The 16,172-nt window shown below is 47.5% G+C and overlaps 1 protein-coding gene and 1 long non-coding RNA gene across 8 annotated transcripts in view; one reads left to right on the top strand and one right to left on the bottom strand.

The window, feature by feature from the left end:
• Positions 1-12,811, bottom strand: part of LOC105467776 (class II major histocompatibility complex transactivator) — a 65,379-nt gene extending 52,568 nt beyond the window's left edge. For 3 of the 7 annotated variants that reach the window (XM_071084119.1, XM_071084116.1, XM_071084118.1), the window contains exon 1: positions 272-875. Coding sequence is in view for 6 of the 7 variants with exons in the window: in XM_071084116.1 (XP_070940217.1) it covers positions 272-323 (52 nt within the window). In the remaining variant the exon portion in view is untranslated. Of the gene's footprint in view, positions 1-271; positions 876-1,401; positions 1,854-12,443 lie in introns of those variants that run through there. The other 4 variants (XM_071084114.1, XM_071084115.1, XM_011717482.3 and 1 more) reach the window with 3 other exon arrangements.
• On the top strand, positions 10,538-14,386 carry LOC105467775 (uncharacterized). The gene is made up of 3 exons (XR_979120.2): positions 10,538-10,552; positions 12,889-13,060; positions 13,971-14,386. It is a non-coding gene; the product is annotated as an uncharacterized lncRNA (long non-coding RNA).
• Positions 14,387-16,172: the final 1,786 nt, after the last annotated feature.

Genomic DNA, 16,172 nt, shown 5'->3' with positions numbered 1-16,172 from the left:
GTGACTTTCCCTTTTCAGGCCTGTATTTCCTCATCTGGAATTGAGGGAGGGGGCAAAGTCACCTCTGACTTCTCCCCATCAAACCCTTTCCCCTAGCAACTTACAGCTGCACCCAGCAACACCTGCAGACCTGTCATCTCTCTCTGGGTTCAGAGCAAACCATACATTTCAGGGGAGTCTGAGAAAAGGGGTACCTTTTCTCTGTTTCTCTGGAATGGCAGGACCAGCTGAGACCGCACTCTAAATTAAGATGCTTTCCCGGCCCTTTTACCTTGGGGCTCTGACAGGTAGGACCCAGCCGGGTGTGGAGCCAGGCAACGCATGGTGTAGGAATTCCAGCCAGGCAGCAGCTCCTGGAGTCTAGCAGCCCCTCCTCGTGCCCTCAGCTTCCCCAAAGATGCCTTCGGATGCCCAGCTCAGAAGCACACAGCCTCATCACTAGCCTCATCACTAGCCAGTCACTAGTCGGGAGCCCGCCAAGCTAAGCCAACATGCAAAGAAACAAGTGAGGGACTGTCAAAAAAACTCTCCCTGCAAGGTGGCCCCAAGCCGTCAGATTTCTGTTTCTGAACACCCTCTAATTTTCCCACACTCCCTTAAACCCTTTAACCATCCAACAACAGCAATGCCAATAAAATTGAGCTCCTATGATGATATTCAGTTCCTACAAACTACTGGGCAGTGTGCTAGGTCCCTCGTCATTACCCTATCATATGGGCTTTCCCACAGGTCCATTTTACACTCCAGGAAAAGTGACTCAGAGAATATAAACAACTTCTTCAGGGGCACACCCTTCGCAGCCAACGGTGGAGCTGCCATGCTGCCTTCAGAGCCAGTGCTAGGTGTCTGCGCTGTGCTCTTCCCACCATCTGTCCCCTTGTCCCCTGCCCCTTTTCTAACAACACCATTTTAAAACTGGGGGAATGGCAGCATCCGCCAGCTCTCACCAGCTGCCAAGGGCTCAACAGCTACACCTCAAGACTGACTCCAGTTTTGGTTTCCCTGCTTCTCTGGGGATGGAGTAGAGTCTGGCAGAGGTCCCGTTTTGCAGAAGCAGTGCTCAGTATTCACCCAAAGGGATGAGAAAGGATCTTGCTGTGGGCGGAGCCAGGCCAGCATGCTGAGAGTTAATGACACACTGCCGGAAAGTCTGACTTCTAGAACCTTTCGGTGCTGATACAGGATTCACAGTCCAGACACCTGGCTGACCTGAAGGTTCCTTCCGGTGGAAGGAAATAGACAACTCTTTCACATCTTCCAATGGCCTGCCCCAGCAGGACACAGACTCATGTTCTCATCCTCATCCCCGCCCCCAATTCAGAATAGTTTCTCTGTTTATCTAGAATGGCAAGACCAGCTGAGACCGCATTCTAAATTAAGATGCTTTCCCGGCCCTTTTACCTTGGGGCTCTGACAGGTAGGACCCAGCCGCGTGTGGAGCCAGGCAACGCATGGTGTAGGAATTCCAGCCAGGCAGCAGCTCCTGGAGTCTGGCAGCCCCTCCTCGTGCCCTCAGCTTCCCCAAGGATGCCTTCGGATGCCCAGCTCAGAGGCACACAGCCTCATCACTAGCCTCATCACTAGCCAGTCACCGGTTGGGAGCCCGCCAAGCTAAGCCAACATGCAAAGAAACAAGTGAGGGACTGTCAAAAAACTCTCCCTGCAAGGTGGCCCCAAGCCGTCAGATTTCTGTTTCTGAACACCCTCTAATTTTCCCACGCTCCCTTAAGCCCTCCCCACGCGTCTGAATTTCAATTCCTTGTTGTGGATTGCATTTGGTGAAGACAGAAAGTTACACAGAAAGTCTGTTGGGGGAACCTTCAACACTCTGACATTCATAAATGATGATCACAATGGAACCGCGCTGGTGCCAGCTGCCAATATGTGCCATCCTCTGCACGATGGGGCCAGTATCATAGCCGCCCCAAATGCCTCAAGACAAGCTGAGAGCCTCTTTTGGGGACTTCTTAGATGCCGTTCCCCTCTACCATGCCCACCCCCACACGAAATTGCCGTGAATTTCCCTGGAGATCATAAGTGGCCCACCTGTCATTTTCATCCCTAGATATTGGACTAAAACACAAGTTATGCCTAAAAGAGTGTTGACCCAAATATAGTACCCTTGTAGCCAGATGGTTTGGGATGACCCACTGATGTGATGCTAAATAATATTGACTCCCACAGGGAGAAAGGTAGTGTCTTTTCCAGGATCTGCGCATCCTCCCAATGGCATCAAGGACGAAGTCTCAGTTTGGTGCTAACATGTCTTTAACACCACTTCTAATGTATGATCACTTCATTTTATAGAAAGCAGCTCTCTAGCCTCAGAGCCTTCTATAGTCAACAGTATCTTGCTAGAATCGAACATCACTCTGCTTTCTTGTTTAATGGTTACCTCCTGTTTTTGCCATTTTTTTTTCCTTTATATTGGAATGTAAAGTTTTATTTGAAAATAAAGTAGATGTCTGGGCCAGGTGGCTTGTACCTGTAATTCCAACATTTTAGGAGGCCAAAGCAGGAGGATTGCTTGAAGCCAGGAGTTGGAGGCCAGCCTGGGCAACATAGTGAGACCCTGTGTCTACAAATTATCATTATTATTATTATTTTTTAGACAGAGTTTCACTCTTGTTGCCAGGCTAGAGTCCAATGGGACGATCTTGGCTCACTGCAACCTACGCCTCCCGGGTTCAAGTGATTCTCCTGCCTCAACCTCCTGATTAGCTGGGATTACAGGCACTCGCCACTACATCCGGCTAACTTTTCTACAAATATTTTTTTAAAAATTAGCCAGGTATGATGGTGCACACCTGTAGTCCCAGCTACTCTGGAGGCTGAGGTGGGAGGATCGAGCGTGCCCAGGAGTTCGAGGCTGCAGTGAGCTATGATCATGCCACACACTCCAGCCTGGGCAACAGAGTGAGATCCTGTCTCTCTTAAAGAAAAGAAAAGAAAGGTGAATAAAAAAGGTGAGTGGTTAAAAAAATACCCTGTCATAAATAATAGTAAGGTGTTACGCAGAAAACACAAAAATGAGGAAGGTGGTACTGAAATGAAGGTTTGGAAGCAATGACTTGCGTGCCTTATGCATTTTTGCTGAAAGAGCACTGGACAGGGAACTTACTAGCAGGTGTGCGACCTTGGCCTCTTTACTTCCTCTCTGTGGTCCTCAGTTTCCCCAGGTGTGAAATGAGAATGATGCCCTTCTTTGTAAGGTGATTACTTTGAAGGCTTCACTGTTTTCAGAAGTCCTGGGGTGAGGAGGGGGGTGGAAATTGCTGGACAAATAAGAAGTGCTAAGAGTCAATTTGAAACAGCCTTGCTTGGTGGGGCTAACAAACGGACATGGTGAATGTCAGAAATTCTAAGAAGGGCCAGGCGGGGTGGCTCATGCCTGTAATCCACTTTGGGAGGCTGAGGCAGGCAGATCATTTGAGGTCAGGGGTTCAAGACCAGCCTGGCCAACATGGCAAAACCCTGTCTCTACTAAAAGTACAAAAATTAGCCTGGCCGTGATGGTGTGTGTGCTACTCGGGAGGCTGAAGGACGAGAATCACATGAACCCAGGAGGCGGAGGTTGCATTGAGCTTAGATTGTGCCACTGCACTCAAGCCTGGGTGACAGAGACAGACTCAGTTTCAAAAAAGAAAGAAAGAGAGAAAGAAAGAAAGAAAGAAAGAAAGAAAGAAAGAAAGAAAGAAAGAAAAAAAGAAAGAAAGAAAGAAAGAAAGAAAGAAAGAAAGAAAGAAAGAAAGAAAGAAAGAAAGAAAGGAGGGAGGGAGGGAGGAAAAGAAAGAGAGAGAGAGAGATTCTAAGAAGTCTAATTATCCTACGACCTAGTGCCACGGGAGAGGCACCTCTGACTGCTCAGCCATCTTGAGGTCCCATATGGGGATCCCTTTCTGTTCTCAGAGCTAGCTGGCTCTGATGTCCCCCCACCCCGCCCTCAGACCGATGGCCAAGGCAGCTTTGGAACTTAGAATGGGCCAGCCACGACTACCAACTCTCACCTGGATGACTGCAGCTGCCTGGTATATCTTCCCTGTACCAGAGGTTCATTTCAGTACCACCTTCCTCATCTACATCTTCCTTGACTCCTCCAGACCCGGGTCTTTTCCACAAGACCTGAACCTGACGGTGCCTGTGTCAGTGTAGGTCTCTGAGCAGAGCAAGGGACACCCGTCAACCCGTGTGTTTGGCTGATGGCAGAGGATGCACTTTGGCACCCGGAGGCACCAGGGTAGAGAGGCTAGAGATGAGTGGCAGTGGTACCCAGCCAGGAGCTGAGCTGAATTTCAGCAGAGGCAGGTGAAGGTTCAGGGATGGAAAGGGAGGGGGCAGGAAGGCTCAGAGGCAGAATGACAACCTCTGGCACTGAGTGAATGGGGGTAAAGAGCAGGAGGAGGAGTGAAGCCCACCGCAGGCTTCTTATCTGTTGAAACACCTGCCTCGTTGCTTCTGCCTCTTAAAGACTCCTGCAGGGTGGATGCGGCGACTCACACCTGTAATCTCAGCACTTTAGGAGACTGAGGTGGATGGATCACTTGAGGTCAGGAATTCGAAACCAGCCTGGTCAACATGGTGAAACCCTGTCTCTACTAAAAATAGAAAAATTATCCAGGAGTGGTGGTTCATGCCTGTAATCCCAGCTGCTCGGGAGGCTGAGGCAGGAGAATTGCTTGAACCCAGGAGGTGGAGGTTGCAGTGAGCTGAGATCATACCATTGCACTCCAGCCTGGGCAACAGAGTGAGACTCCATCTCAAACAACATCAACAACAACAACAACAACAACAAACTCTTGCAGAGGTGATGAGGATTCCCCGAGCCCAGGTCTGCTTGGGACAAAGTCAGTTCTCTCCTGAGAGGGGACCCCTGTCAGGAGAGGTGCTGCTGAAGCCAGTCTTGCCCTAAGGATCTGAATTTATTTGTCTTGAGCCAGAATCTAGCATGGCAGCAACCACTAGCACCCATACTGGGGTCCCCTGCCAAGTCCCAGGGAGAGATGGGGAGGAACTTGGTCTTCCAAGTAAAGAACAGTGTTCTGGAAAAATTGCCGGTCCTTGCTGCAGTCTCCCAAAACAGATTTCGCTCAATCCTACCTTCGCACCTTGGTTCCCTGCAAGCCAGGGGAGAACGCTGGGAGCTTGCTCCCTCCCGGCGCTGCTCTCCTGCCTTCTCCCTTTTGGCCTATATTTTAGCCATCCTGCAAAGCTCGAGTTCCCAACTTCATTGCGCCACCAGCTAACTATAATTTTTTGCTTTGCTAGGTTTTACAAAACTTGCTGCAACATTGTTTGGCAATAAAACTTCAACTTTCAAGTTCATAAGCATCATCCCTGCTACCTCCGATTATATCATAAATCTGTTAATGTCTAGGGCCAGGTCTTTAATTTTCTACGGTCACCCCAATGCCTACATAGAACTGAGCATTTGAAAGACACATCATCAGGCTGGGTGCACACTGCACTTTGGGAGGCTAAGGCAGGCATGTCACTTGAGCCCAGAAGTTTGAGACCAGCCATGTGCAACACAGCGAGACCTCATCTGTACAACAAATAAAAAAATTAGCCTGGCAGAGTGGTGCATGCCTGTAGTCCCAGCTACTTGGGACGCTGAGATGGGAGGACAACTTGAGCCCAGAAGGTTGAGGCTGTAGTAAGCTGTGATTGCACCACTGTGCTCCAGCCTTGGCGACAGAGCAAGACTCTGTCTCAAAAAAAATAAAATAGGCTGGGCGCGGTGGCTAATACCTGTAATCCCAGCACTTTGGGAGGCCGAGGCAGGTGGATCACAAGGTCAGGAGATCAAGACCATCCTGGCTAACACGGTGAAACCCCGTCTCCACTAAAAATACAAAAAATTAGCCGGGCGTGGTGGCGGGTGCCTGTAGTCCCAGCTACTTTGGGAGGCTGAGGCCAGAGAATGGCGTGAACCTGGGAGGCAGAGCTTGCAGTGAGCTGAGATCACACCACTGCACTCCAGCCTGGGCAACAGAGCGAGACTCCCTCTCGAAAAAATAAAAATAAAAAAATAAAATAAAATAAAAGACACACTATTCCACGACCATTTGAAGGAATGAATGGAGTTTTAGATTTGAATGATCAAGGCAGCCTCCAGTTCCAAATGGATGAAGATTCCTCCCCTACTAGATTGAAAGTGCTTCTTCATCTCATGCTTTTTGGTGAAAGAGCACTGGATGGGGAGTCCACCATAATTTCTAGCAGGTGCTAAATAAATGATTCAGGAGAAGGAAAGAAAGGAGGTGAGAAAGGGAGGAAAAGAGATCGGTGAACAGGGAGATAGGTGAGTAGAATACAACTGCTATGTATCCAAATTAGGGAGGAACATGGGAAAGCATATGAGAACCTGGACCTACTGATGGATTGTTGTATAGGGGGCTTAGTTGGTAGGAAGGTAGGAAAATATTTTGACATGTAAATATATGGGAAATATATGGGTGATTAGGTAGGTACAGAAATTGATTAACTGATAAGTAGACATGAGTAAATAAGTATATAAGTATGTAGGTAGTAGATATAAATAGATAAATTGAGAAGTAGATTACCACCATAAGACAGGGCAAGAGGCTGGGCACGGTGGCTCATGCCTGTAATCCCAGGATTTTGGGAAACTGAGATGGGTGGATTGCTTGAGGTCAGGAGTTTCAGACAGGCCTGGCCAACATGATGAAACCCTGTCTCTACTAAAAGTACAAAAATTAGCTGGGCATGGTGGCAGGTGCCTGTGATCCTAGTCATTCAGGAGGCTGAGGCAGAATTGCTTGAATCTGGGAGGCAGAGGTTACAATGAGCTGAGATCATGCCACTGCCCTCCAGCCTGGGCTACAAAGCAAGACTCTGTTCCCCAGCCAAAAAATAATAATAATAATAATTAATTTTAAAAAAAGACAGGGTGAGAATAATGATAATAACAATAATAAAAAGAAATAGATATGAGAAGGTAAGTAGACAGATCAGGAAAGTTGGAGGGCAGGCAGGTAGGTGGATGGGAGAGTAGACAGTAAGGAACGCAGGTGAACTGTTCAAGGTCATAGCAACAGAGAATAGAAACCGTCCCTGGTTGGAGAAGTGCCAGGCTTAGGGGCAAGTTGTGTTTGGAACAGTCTGGCCTGGGAAAACCCATGGGGAAATGCCAGCTTCCGGATGCAGGTGTGTCTCGTTCTGTGGTTCCTGGGGTAGAGGGCCAGAGAAGCACTCCAAGGTGAAAAGCATGAGTTCCTCACCAACACATCCTCTTTCCTGAGGCAAAGGAGGTTCCCAGGATCAGAACAGGGGCTAGTTCTCAGGAAAGGAAGCCCAGAAGGAGGGAGGGCACAGCCTCTATCCTCTCTGGTATGTCACAGCTCTGGTTTCTCACATCCAAAGGATCAGATGGGGAAGGAAGCTGGAGGAAGGGAGCTTACCGATTTGTGGAGTGTTCCTACCTTTCCAATAAATCAGGCAACTTCCCAGAGGGAGGCTTTGTTCTATTCTTCCTAGAACTGAGACCTCATGGGCTAAAATACCACACAATGAAAACAGAACAACAAAAACAACCAACAAAGCAGAGTCAAAGGAATCAATAAAATCTAAGACCCTGGCAGGGGTGCCCTACAGCCTCTGAGAAAGTGTGCAGAATGGGCCCCTTCATGCTGTGCCTTCCATGGTCAAACCTAAGGCCAGCTGAGGCTGCCCACACTTAGAGTCATCTTTCCACCATTCACGTTGGGCTTGTGGTTGCCTCAGACGCCAGCCTCGAGGCTGAGTCAGAACCAGCTTCCTCTTGCGGGAAATGCATGGGTCTTACACTGAATGATGTCCCTGAGCCCTTAGATCAGTGACTCCGAATGCTATTATCATCTCCACTTTGTAGATGGGGAAACTGAGGCAGGGTGCCCAGGAAGTGCTCAGAGTCATATCTCTTGGAATTGGGAAGGCAGGACAGGCACTCAGGCTGTCTGAGGACATGGCCCATGTGCTAATGCAATGCCTCAACCCAAGGACAGGGGCCACATTGATTCTCAAATATGCACAGTACCCAAGCACTCAGCACTGCGTTTTGCACAGAGTAGGTGTCTAGATATTGTTTGGGGCCCCCAGTGAGACTGCAGTAATTATTTTTCTCGGTGCTTCAAACCCCTGGTTTATCTTCTTCCTGTTCAATTCTCCTTGCTGTTATCCTCCTTATAGTGGTCTGATGTTTTTACAGTGTGACCTAATGCCAAGCACTGCCTTGGAAGGTTTCTACCTACCATCTCATTTAACCCTCACTAGAGCCCTGGGAGATTCGTGTCATTGCTCCCATTTCAGAGATGAAGAAACTGAGATTCCGAGTGGTCTAGTCATGTGGCTAAGGTCACATGGTGCATAAAGAACAGAGGATGGCCTCAGACCCAGAGTTGTCCAGCTGTCCAGCTGTCCAACCTCCAGCCTGGTTCTTTTTCCATCATCACCCATCCTAGCTCCCCCTTCTTTGGCTTCTGACAGGTGTTGTCCCGATGTTGTCACCCACTGTTGACCAGGGACTGCCTGAATGTTTGCTTTAACTTCCTATTGAGGCACCTGAGTTCCTCCAGGGCAAGGACCTTGACTCTTGGGACTCACTGGAGCTTTCATGGGACTGGATGCACAGAGGTTGCTCTGTGTAGCATAGAGCGAAACCCCTAAGCTCCCATCTCCAGAATTGAGCTTTCTGCACAATTGCAACTAAGGTACTGCAATATCTGAAGGTGCCTTCTGAATCATCAATTTCACTTTGAAGATTGCCAACCTATTTGGGGTAGATTTATGGTAGCCCCTTGCGTTGTTTAGGAGAGGAAGCCAAAACAGTACTTTTTTTGCAGAAAGTACAGCAATTGGCCAGGACTCATGAGACCCCATAGTCTCCCTCTTCAGAATATGACCAGAGGCAAATCACTTAACTTCTCTGTGCCTCAGTTTACTCATTAGTAAAGGAGGAATAATGGTATTACAAGAACTATCCATTCATCCATCCACCCACCCATCCACCCACCCATCCACTCAATATTCAACAAATATATATTGCATACCTACCGTGTGCTCAGGCCCTGTGCTAGGTATTTGGGACATATTGTGATCAAAACCTAGATCCATGTTCACATGGAGTTTATTTTCCAGTGGGAGGGTCAAACAATAAACAGCAAACACACAATACAAAAGTAAGATATACAGAAGGTGGGGAGCCAGGCGCAGTGGCTCACGCCTGTAATCTCAGTACTTTGTGGGGTGGACGGATCGCTTGAGGTCAGGAGTTCAAGACCAGCCTGGCCAACGTGGTGAAACACTGTCTCTAAAAATACAAAAATTAGCCTGGCGTAGTGGCTTACACCTGTAATCCCAGCTATTTGGGAGGCTAAGGCATGAGAACTGCCTGAACCCAGGAGGTGGAGGTTGCAGTGAGCTGAGATCTCACCACTGCACTCCAGCCTGGGTAATAGAGTGAGACTCTGTATAAACAAACAAACAAACAAAAAAGTGGGGAAAAAAATCAATCTGGGGAGGGGGCTCAGAGTGTGGAGGGAGGAGCTGCAATTCTAAATGGTTTGGTCAGGGCAGGCCTCGTTGATAAGCTGCAAAGAGTAGAAGGAATTTAGGAGGTTGACCAAGAGAATGCTCGGAGAAGAGTGCTCCAGACAGAGGGAATGGCATGTGCAAAGGTTCTGAGGCAGACGGTGTGCTGAGCATGTCCGAGGAACAGCAAGGGTGCCAACGTGGCTGGAGTAGATGAATGAGGCAGACAGGAGTAGGGGATGAACAGCAGGGAGGTGATGAGGTGGGAAATTGTCCGGATTGTGGGCCGTTGTCCAGATTTAGCTTTTTCTCTGAGTGACGTGGGAGCCAGTGGAGCATTTAGCACAGCAGAGGGCCAAGGTCGTTACAGAGTGGTTCGGAGGGAGGGTCACAAAATCCCCACATGGATGATTTCCTTTTCTGAACTCCCATAAAAATGAGTCAGTGCCCTTTGTTTACAAACCATGCAATTCTCTTGCCCTGTCCTCTTTCCTCCCCTCTGAGAGCTGTCCAGCAGCAGCACACCTGCCCACTGTAGAGGGTCAGGCCTGGCAGCCCTGGAGGGAAGCTGGCTGCAGGGCAGAAAGAGAAAGCAGGAAAAAAGCAATTTGCCCTATACCCCTCTCAGCTCCCCAAAGACCACACTGGGCCCTGAGTGCAGTTCCACTTTCTGGAGTCACGTGAGATCAGAAATAAAAATATTACCTCCCGAGGGAGGAAACACAGTTAAATAACAGGAACCAGCACTCTCGGAAGGAGGGGGTGGGAGGGGCTGGAGTGTCCGGCAGCAGCCTGTGAGGGCACATGTGGCTGGGGCGGGAGGGGCTGCAGCCAGGGAGAGAGGAAGGTTCTGGCTTCTCCCCCAGTTGGCATCTGTGCCACCATCGAGACCACACTGACTGTCTGAACCCCTGTTGAGAAGCCAAGGGAGAATGTTTGGGTGGTAAAGATGCCCCCTTGCCTAGCTGTCTGTTAGGAGGAAGAGAATGAAAGATGAGGCCAAGAGACGATGGAAACCACTTGGGTGAGAATTTGACCATAAAAAGAGCCAACCCCGTAGAAATGTATGTCTTGGCAGGAAAGTTGGTAAACAGCATTGATCTGGTGCCCAAGATAAGGCCGCCAAAACGCATTTGATGCCCTGAAGGTTAAGTTGAAGATCAAAGCTTGTCTGTCTTCAAATCTAGCCTTCACCACTTCCCACCTGGGGGACCTGGGCAAGTTGTGTCACCACTGGGTAGAGTCTGTTTTCTTCTCTAAGTGTTAAATACGGATGAGGATCAAAGGGCTCAAGGTCAAGGGAGAAGTAAGTAAGAGGGTTCTAGATTGTGGTTAGGAAGTTTCTAGCACACTAAATACTCAATAAATGTCAATCACTGTTATTCTCTCAAGACTTGCATTTCAGAAGGAGATAGAGCTAACATCGTCTTTAGAAAGTTATGACCATGTCGGATGCAGTGGCTCACGCCTGTAAGCCCAGCACTTTGGGAGGCCAAGGTGGGAGGATCACTTGAGCTCAGGGGTTTGCGAGCAGCCTGGTCAACACAGTGAGACCTCATGTCTACAAAAAGTAATTTTAAAAAAGTATCCAGGCATAGTGGTACCTGCCTGTGGTCCCAGCTGGTTGGGAGGCTGAGGTGGGAGGATCTACTTCAGCACCGCAAGTTGAGGCTGCAGTGAGCTGTGATGGTGCCACTACACTCCAGCCTGGGCAACCAAACAGACTCTGTCTCAAAAAAAAGAAAGTTGTGACATTGCAATGAAGGGAGGACTTCTTTGTAACTGGGTAGGAGACATAAAAAGTTGGAGGAGCCAAGAATGTGAGTGGACAGAGTACAGTACAGGCTTGTCTTTCCGGTTTAAGATGATTGTGTCACCAATGCTCTTAAAAATAAGGCATTCATTCTCTCTCCCTCCAAGCGAGTTCTTATTCTCTGTTTCTCATCTTTCTTTCCCCTACCTTCTCCCTTTTTCTCTTCCTCCGTCAGCCTCCCCTTTCCTTCCTCTCCCTCCCTTTTCTCCCTGTCTCTGCCTGTCTGTCTGTCTCTTTCTGTCTGTCTTTCTCTCCCTTCCTTTCTCGCTCTCCCTCTGTCTCTCGGTTTCTGTCTCTGTGTGTCACACAGACACACACATGCACACATAAGCAAATGCATGCAAATGCACACATGCTCATGCACACACATACACACAAGGTGAGCTCTGCTTTCAGCTCTTTCTCTGGCTCCTCCTTTCTCTGCACCCCATTTCTCTATTTTTTTTAGATGGAGTCTCCCTCTGTTGCCGAGACTGAGTGCAGTAGCACAATCTTGCCTCATTGCAACCTCCGCCTTCCGAGTTCAAGCAATTCTCCTGCCTCAGCCGCCTGAGTAGCTGGGACTACAGGCACCCACCAGGATGTCTGACTGATTTTTGTATTTTTTAGTAGAGACAGGGTTTTGCCATGTTGGCCAGGCCGATGTTGAACTGATCTCAGGTGATCCACTTGCCTTGGCCTCCCAAAGTGCTGGGATTACAGGCATGAGCCACTGCGCCTGGCCCCATTTCTCTCTTTTTGATTCACAATGATTGTGCCTGCATCCATCTTCCCCAATAGACTGCGGGCCCCTTGAAGGCAGGAGCTGATCTATCCATCCATGCCCCGTTAATGTTGGTGTATCATCAGGGCTCAGTGAGTGAACCCAAGCAGGGATTTGGCTGCATGCCCCTGGGATGGTTCCTTCCAGCAGAGTGGGAAGCAGCAGCGTACACTCCAGCACACCCAGCAACAGCGACAGTGCTCCAAGTTTTCACTGCTCCTGCCAGCTCACCAGACACCAGTCTGCCTTCCCGTTGACTTCCCTTTCAGAGAGGAGGGAAAATCCTTGAGCTGCCTACAGTCTGTCATTGCTCTTTGATTAAAAGTGATGCCAACTTACCATCATGGTCACTGTGGCCGGGGCCCCTCTCGGCTGCTGGGGACTGCAGCCCACTCTGGGCCCACCCCAGGAGGGCCAAGTCCAGGTCTCCTTTCTCTAGGAGGGTCAAAGAGATCTTCCTGGCCAGAGCCTCACTATCAGGCTCATGGAGCAGGGTGCAGTGGTATTCCCTGGAGAGGAGCTCCTCTTTCAGCAGGCTGTCCAAGAGGGCCTGCACCTGGCTGGGCTGATGGCTGGAGAGCAGTATTCGCACCTGAGTCAGGATGGCCTGGAAGTTGTTCATGGCAGCCCTTGGAGTCAGGGCAGCTGCCCTGGCCAGTGCCTGGGATCTCCGCTCACCCGGCGTGCAGCATCCAAAACATGAAGTGAAATCCAGGACGAGGGAACCTCTGCAATTTATTACAGTTTATTTCTACTTAGGAAGATTTCCTCTTTTGTGTTGTAGGCTGGGGTTCCTGAAGAACGGATGGATATTGGCTTTTGGGTTGATTCAGACTCCACAGGTATTCTCTGGGTCCTACCCAGGTGCATGTGCCAGAGAAGCCCACAGTCTTCTGTTGGAGCCAATCTCGTATTGCTAAGAGGAAGGCAACATGCCTCTGTAGAGGACCTATAGGGTAATAGGTCTTTTCAGATGTTTTATCATAGCAAGAAGGCATTGTGGTATAGAGGTTAAGCAAATAGGCTTGGAGCTAATCTGCCTATGTTCAAGTTCCAGATCTGCTCCTTGACAATTATGTGACTTTGGGCGTGTTAAGTAGCATTTTTTTTTTTTTTGGCAGGGTCTTGCTCTGTTGCCCAGGCTGGTGTGCAGTGGCGTGATCATACTCACTGCAGCCTCAAGTTCCCAGGCTCAAATGAACCTCCCATCTCTGTTTCCCGAGTAGCTGGGACTACAGACTCACACCATCATGCCCCGCTAATTTTTTATTTTTTGTTTTTAACAGAGACAGGATCTCACTCTGTTTCCTAAGGTGGTCTTGAATTCCTGGGCTCAAGTGATCCTCTTGCCTCAGCCTCCCAAAGTGCTGGGATTACGGGTGTGAGCCACCAGCCTGTCTTAATTAGCATTTTTAGTCTCTGTTAACAGTACTTACATTATAGGGTTGTTGGGAAGATTAAATGAAATACCATAAATAGAGTTCCTAGTGCATTATCTACAACTTGATATTAATACAATAAATACAAACCATCATTATCATTATTAGTGATTAATCATGCAAACTACTATCACCTTGAGTTTAACCTCACAAAACCTCAGTCTCCTCATCTGCAAAATTTCCCACTAAAAGCAATCCAAGCTCATATACATTTAAGGGGCTTAAATTAAGTGGACCTAGTAAGCACTTAACGAATACTGACTATTTGTTAAGACTATCCCCAACTTACTAATGCACAAAACTGAGGATTTGCATAGAAGCCAGTCTGGTTTATGATTCTAAAAATCCCCAACCCAGTTTTAAAGAACCCATGGGCGAGTGTTCTCCTGCCCATTCTGTAACATGCCGTGACTTTGTTTCCTTCCAGACTCAGGACTATCATCTCTCAGATGGGGCCATTTGCATTATTCACTTAAATGAGACAAAGGATTTCCATTTCCAATATGGCTGACCAGCTCCCATATGATCACTACCACAGGTAACAACTATAAACTCTGGGGAGAATATAAAAAACAACTATCTGAAGGCACTGGAGAGTGACAGGCCAGGCAGATACCGGAAGGGAGTCAGCACACGGATAATGAGAATATCACCAGTGAATTTCCTAGTTCATGAGTTTAGTCTGAAGGCAAATTTCAATCAGTGCTGTGCAGGGCAGTTAAGACTCTTATTTTAAAAAGGGGGGGAAAAAAAAAGGCTGGTCATGGTGGCTCACAGCTATAATCCCAGGACTTTGGGAGGCCGAGAAGGGAGGATTGTTTGAGCTGAGGGGTTTGAGACCAGCCTGGGTAACATGGAGAAACCCCATCTCTGCTAAAATTACAAGAGTTAGCTGGGTGTGGTGGCTCATGCCTGTGGTCCCAGCTACTTGTAAGTCTGAGGTGGGAGGATCACTTGAGCCTGGAGAGGTTGAGGTTGCAGTGGGCTGTGATACTGCCACTATGCTTTACCCTGGGCCACAGAGTGAGACTGTATCTCAAAAAAAAAAAAAAAGGAAAAGTTTACTGCCCTTTACAATCAGAGGATAGAATTTGGGGCAAAAATAGCTACTGGAAAGTAGAAATCCCAGACAGAGAGGGAGAAAAGAGTAGCCCCAAATTCTGTGTATAACTGCCCAAATATCTGGCTGGCCTCTGGACCACATATGTATTCATAGGTCAGACTCCAAGCAGCTCAGCTAAGGCTGAGCTAAATTTTGAGCTGCAATGGGTGTAGGGGTAGGAGATTTTGCATTTGATTCCAGCCAAGTTATATTCCTACTGAAATAAAATCCAAAAATATTAACGCTGTTCAGATTATAACAGAATCCAGGGTGTTCATGACATATCCCTAATGTCCTGTGTTCAATACAGTATTACTTGACATAGGCCAGGTGCAGTGGCTCATGCCTGTAATCCCAGCACTTTGGGAGGCCAATGCAGGTGGATCACAAGGTCAGGAGTTCAGGACCAGCCTGGCCAACATGGTGAAACCCTGTCTCTACTAAAATTACAGAAATTAGCTGGGGATGGTTGCGGGCACTTGTAATCTCAGTTGTTCAGGAGGCGGAGGCAGAGAATTGCTTGAACCCAGGAGGCAGAGGTTGCAGTGAGCCAATATCGAGAGCCACTGTACTCCAGCCTGGGTGACAGAGCAAGACTCTGTCTCAAAAAATAAACAAATAAAAACAAAATTACTTGACATATAAAGAAACAAGAAACAAGTAACATTTTCAAGAGAAAAAGACAATCAATGAAAACGCCTCAAGATGATGCTGATGTTGAAATTAGCAGACAATGATTTTTAAAGCTAGGATTATAACCATGGAGGAAAAAGACATCAAAGATGTAAAGGAAAATACGCTCATCAAAATGAAAAGATAGGAAATTTTAGCATAAAAATAGAAACCATAAGAAATAGAATCTATTAAAAAAAATAACCAAATGGAAATTTTCAAAGTGAAGAATACAATGCATGAAGTTTTAAAAGTCACTGGGTAGAATTAACAGCAAAATAGATATGAAACAAGAAAAAGAATTTTAAAATGGTACAGTAGAGGTTATTCAATTTGAAGAAGAGAGAGAAAATAATTTTTAAAATGAGCTTCAAGTATTTGTGGCATAATCTCAAAAGGTTCAACTTATACATATATAAAGTCACAGAAAGGGGAGAAAGGATGAGACAGAAAAGGTATTTAAAGAAATAATAGCTAATGTGTTCTCAATAAAGATGCTTCTAATGAAGTAACTCAGGAATTGAAAACGAAATATCATATGTTCTCACTTATACATGGGAGATAAACTATGAGGACGCAAAGGCATAAGAATGATATAATGGACTTTGGAGTCTAGGGCGAAGGGTTAGGTGGGTGAGGGATAAAAGACTACACACTGGGTAGAGTGTACACTGCTCAGGTGGTGGGTGCACCAAAATCTCAGAAGTCACCACTAAGGAACTTATCCATGTAGTTAAAAACCACCTGTTCCCCCCAAAACTATTGAAATTTTAAAAAGTAGAAAATGGGGACAAAAGATGTGACTATGGAAGACTAGTCAAAGAGATACAATGTTACTGACTTTGGAGATGAAGG

Source organism: Macaca nemestrina, chromosome 18, assembly GCF_043159975.1.
Source record: "Macaca nemestrina isolate mMacNem1 chromosome 18, mMacNem.hap1, whole genome shotgun sequence".
NCBI classification, from domain to species: Eukaryota; Metazoa; Chordata; class Mammalia; order Primates; family Cercopithecidae; genus Macaca; species Macaca nemestrina.
The sequence above is the reverse complement of the archived record's forward strand: the minus strand, read 5'-3'. Positions and strand labels throughout refer to the sequence as shown.